A 5000-nucleotide genomic window follows, 5' to 3' on the forward strand; every position below is an offset into this window, starting at 1 on the left:
CGTGTTTGCCTAGCATTTCGCATGGCAACAGATCGATCCCCGCCCAGGACCGTGAGTTTAAGCTGTTTACTGGGGAGGCCACTGCTGTGGTAGGGCACCACAGTGGGGGGTTGGGCTTGCCCAGCTGACGTTCTGGTGAGCATCTATTCTGATGGAACCGGAACTGAAACCAGTCACCTTTAACCTTTATCTAAATTTTCTTTTCCTTGTCACATATAATTCAATATCAATATAGTAAAAGAATTTTACATTATCAGGTAAAATGTTATTTGGTATTCTGCTTTCAAAACATTCCATATATAAGTTACTTAATTCTGGAGATAAGGAATTTCCCATATCCATACAAAACAGAGTGTAAAATTTTCCATTTAATTGAAATTCACAAGCTTTTATATAAAGTTTAATTAATTCTGTTACGGTATTATAAAAAGAATAGTAAATCCAATTGTCTACGTTCTGAGAAATCAGATAGAAAGGTCGATACTGAAAAGCTGCCACAGAGAAACTGTTAATCTGTATATTTTTAACTTGTCAAACAAAAGTTTAGATCAAAATGTTGTGTGTGCCTTGAGGTAAGGTCTAAATTTCTCCATGTCATCTGGTGTGGTCAGCAGTGTAGAAATTACGAAGGGAGAGTGTAATATGGAAAACTTCAATGATATTTTGTGTGACAAAGTACATAGGATTAACAGCAATATAAAAAATATCTGATATCAAATTGCCAAAGGCATTTGAGAAAGCCAATGATGAGTTAAAGCCAAATGAAAACATAAGATTGAGACAAGATAATTCCTCCGGAGCATTGGTAATTCTAAATAAAAATTATATACATGAAATGGAAAACCTATTATTATTATTATTATTAATATTATTATTATTATTATTATTATTATTATTATTATTATTATTATTATTATTATTAGCCAAGCTACAACCCTGGTTGGCAAAGCAAAATACTAAAAGCCCAAGGGTATTATCTGAGTAAGTATCCCAGTGAACAAAGGAAATAAGGGAATAGCAAATACGATATTTACTGTAAAGTATAAGTAATGAATAAAATACACAAACTATTATAAGATTAGTAATAATGTTGAAATAGATCAGTCATATAGTGTAAAAACTGTAAAAGGAGACTTATTGCATTAGACGACGTATTAAGACAACAAAAAAGACGTCTTGAATAATAACAATGGAGGAAAAAACTCACTTTAAAGCTTTATTTAATTGTTAGAATATTTCAATGTTAATGTAACACTTAACGAGCAATAACACATTGAAAACAGCTCTCATAAGGAATTCTCCTGACAGTTACTCTACCAAAGGATGCGTATATTATGTCCCCCTAATTCATGTGAAAAATGTATACCTGCCAAACAGGTAAAAATCTTGAAAACATAATTGAACACTAGAAGAACAGTTTAAGATAAAGGCCAACGTGTTTTCTTGTTACACTTCAAAATCAAACTATTAATTGGTCATGTGCAAAAAAATATAGAAAGAAATTATTAAAAAGAAATGTCATAAAATTCTGATAATATTTCATCACAGGACATGGAACGCACAAACTGTGTGCCTTGGTGTACAGAAATATGCTTCATCAATTCGAATTTGTTTTAGAAGGCCCAACCTTAATGACACCTGTTTTCTTTCTTAGGAATTATGAGGCCCATATTATATATGGCTGTGGCATATTAATCTTTTTAATATATACTTCATAATTATGTAATATTATATGCATATATCCATATGCTTTACTTTTATCTTTATGTGGGTTTCTATCTACAGTATTTGTATTAGTATGTAAAATGCGTTCGTATAGTTGTGTATGTATATGTATATATATATATATATATATGTGTGTGTGTGTGTGTGTATATATATATATATATATATATATATATATATATGTGTGTGTGTGTGTGTCTGTCTGTCTGTGCATATATCTATATGTGTATATGTATGTTCATATGTGTCTATAAGTGTGTGTATATATATATATATATATATATATATATATATATGTATATATATATATATATATATATATATATATATATATATATGATAATTACGCATCGCTTTGTGAATGTGTGTAGTCATATATGTATGCATTTGAAATGAGAAATGAATTGAGATAACATTCTTGTTAGTGTAAGAAATTGTAGGTAACCGTCTGAAGGCCTGAAGGCGCTGAAGTTTTGTCATAAATGCAGGTGACAGTTTTCTGATCATTTGTTCTACATATGATTGTAAGTTTATTTGGACTCTCAGTGTATATAAATTGTATAAATCTCTATTTCTTTGAGAAGAAATCGTGGATAGAAAAAAAGACAGTAAAGCTTAAAACTGGCTCTGATCTTTATTTCATGTGAGCTCAATATCTCAATGACAGTTTTTAATTATATCATTCATGTGTTTATGTCTAGGTATTGCAACTGCTAAAGGTTCTCCGAACATTAAATTTAGAATTTATAGCCCTCTCGTAATGACCAATTATTTTACCAATGTAAATACAGTATAAGCAAATTAAATCCAACTAGATCTGAATACTCCTGGCTTCATCATTGCCTTTTATGACAGTTTTCAAGTTTAACTTAGGCCTGCGGCAGAGATTAAGACCCCCCACCTCCCCCATCTCTACCCAACCCCCTCTCTCCGTTACTTACCTTATTGGGAGTGATGTTTTCTCGTAGACTCGAAGTTCTCTTCGTTTACATGCAAGAGCCTCCAGCATCTGTTTCTTTGTTGCTGAATAAAATAACGTATTGCATTGGATGAATAGACGTCAAACTTTTCAGTTCATTATTATTATTATTATGATTATTATTATTATTATTATTATTATTATTATTATTATTATTATTATTATTGGTGATGATGTTGTTGTTGTTGTTGTTGTTATTGTTGCTGTTGTTGTAATAATAATAATAATTGAAACTATAATCATCATGAGGTCATTCTTTTAAAGAATGAAAGAACTTTAATTATTACATAATTGGTTAATGTGAGGCTCATCTAGAGGATTTTTATCTATCGATATAAATCTATTCTTTCTGAAAATAATATGCGTAGTTTAATTCTAATGTACTATTAAGAACAAGAACGATAAATTAAGATGTCAATGACATTGAAATAGAGAATCAAATTACAGAATACCTAAGCGACCATTGGGACGTTAGAAACGGAAGGTGCCTCGCTTACCATGAGAGCCATCATTAGGGGTCATTCTGCCAAAGACTCCATCATAGAATCTCGTCCTTTCGCTGACACCTGGAATGTACTTGTCTAGCCGGATGACCTTTTCTGGTCCAGCTTCGGCCATTCCGTGGTCAGCTACAATCAGAAGGTTGACGCAGGAAAGTAGGTTTCTCGCCATGATTCCATCAAGAAGTCGCTTGATCATTGAGTCGACTCTTGTTAGCGTTGCATCTACCTGTGAGAAATGTAACAAACCCAAATTTTACACTAAATTCAAGAAGAGCAGAAACTTCCAACTAGCCGTCAAATCAGACATCTGTATGTCTCAAAAGGATATACTACTATGTTCTGTGACTTCATGCCTCTAAAATTTATGTTCAGTATAGTTTGTGAGCTGCATACCTTCACCGGTTATGAACTGTATCGGCATCATAGGAATAATAATCTACATGTATTGTCAACGACTTAATAATTCCAACAGGCAAAAGCTTGTAAAAGTCATGGTAATGAATTTATCGGCAAACTCTCTGGATCTTGCTTATTTTAAATTGCTGATGAAAATGCAGCTTTTAGCCTCTGAAATTACATATGATTTGGGAGAAACATTGAATATTACCCAGTCAGAAATCTAACTGTAGGAATGCATCATTTAATAAAAAGATAAGTCAAGAAGGGAGTCTGATAATAATTCAATATCATTGCTTCACAACAGTAGGATTATGGAAAAAAAAATCTTGTTCACCAGATATGCGTCAGATAAGAAATGAATAGGTAAATAAGAATTCAAAATATTGCCAAACAATATTCTCTTAAAAATTGTATTTCCACTGTATTCTATATCGAAACTGCGTTTTCTACAAAAAATATTTTTATCTTATAGTTATTAGTAAACGTTCATAATACGATCAATTGTAATGCAATTAGCGAAGGATAACATAATAAAGCATTTTGAGCGGCTCATTTATTTAGGTTTATAACGTAAACCTTAGTTGCAAGATTGTTTAATGGCCGGGCCACAAATTTAGACTTAGGACCCAGGGACCTGAAAGATTTATGCTTAATCTGAAAGAAAATATCTTGCTTGACAGTGGACATCCTTTGTTCTAATGAGTGTGAAACTGTGGTATTATTTTTCTTATTCTGTTCAAAAGAGACGGTGATAATAATCGATCAGTGGGTTCGTTTCTGTTTATTATTATTATTATTATTATTATTATTATTATTATTATTATTATTATTATTATTATTATTTGGTTACCTCTTTACTCCTGCTGTTATCTGTATATGATTTTACGATTTATTTGTTCACAACTGGAAATTTGATTTTTAGTCTTAATAGTAACATTAATACCTGTGCATAGTTGGTTAGTGATTTTCAAAAATAAATGAGCAATCACAATTACCGAAGCAGAATTTACGTTGTAAATTCCTTCACATGAAAATGTTAAGACAGGCGTATGGCAAATATTTAGATAAATAATCAGAAAATACGATTGGTCGAAATTTATTCCATCCGAGTTATCCGAGAACAAGTTATTGTTATTGTAGGAGGGAAGAAACCTGGTGTAGGATAATATGTAAAAAGAGTAAAAGTTGCACTGTCATTGAAAATTGCCTGTTAGAAAAGGAATTGTTGAACCAATTATCACTTATTCCGTTACATGGAATGTTGAAGAACATAGAAAAGGGAAACGTAAGCCATTGAAAGATGTTTAGTATGCGTATACGTGAAGTACTAAGGGCAAATGGAGAGAAACAGCATGAAAGCTGACGGTTAGAAATTTACTAGTATTATGTTGAGG

The 5000-nt window shown here is 31.6% G+C and overlaps 1 protein-coding gene across 2 annotated transcripts in view; it reads right to left on the bottom strand.

The window, feature by feature from the left end:
* The window catches only part of LOC137620753 (venom phosphodiesterase-like), a 46996-nt gene that overhangs the window by 21882 nt on the left and 20114 nt on the right, over positions 1-5000 (bottom strand). The window contains exons 7-8 of one of the 2 annotated variants that reach the window (XM_068351144.1): positions 3202-3433; positions 2667-2748 (exon numbers count right to left, since the gene is read on the bottom strand). In XM_068351144.1, coding sequence (XP_068207245.1) covers positions 2667-2748; positions 3202-3433 — 314 coding nt within the window. The remainder of the gene's footprint in view (positions 1-2666; positions 2749-3201; positions 3434-5000) is intronic. The other variant, XM_068351143.1, reaches the window with a different exon arrangement.

The sequence above is a fragment of the Palaemon carinicauda genome, chromosome 27 (genome assembly GCF_036898095.1).
Source record: "Palaemon carinicauda isolate YSFRI2023 chromosome 27, ASM3689809v2, whole genome shotgun sequence".
Taxonomy (NCBI): Eukaryota; Metazoa; Arthropoda; class Malacostraca; order Decapoda; family Palaemonidae; genus Palaemon; species Palaemon carinicauda.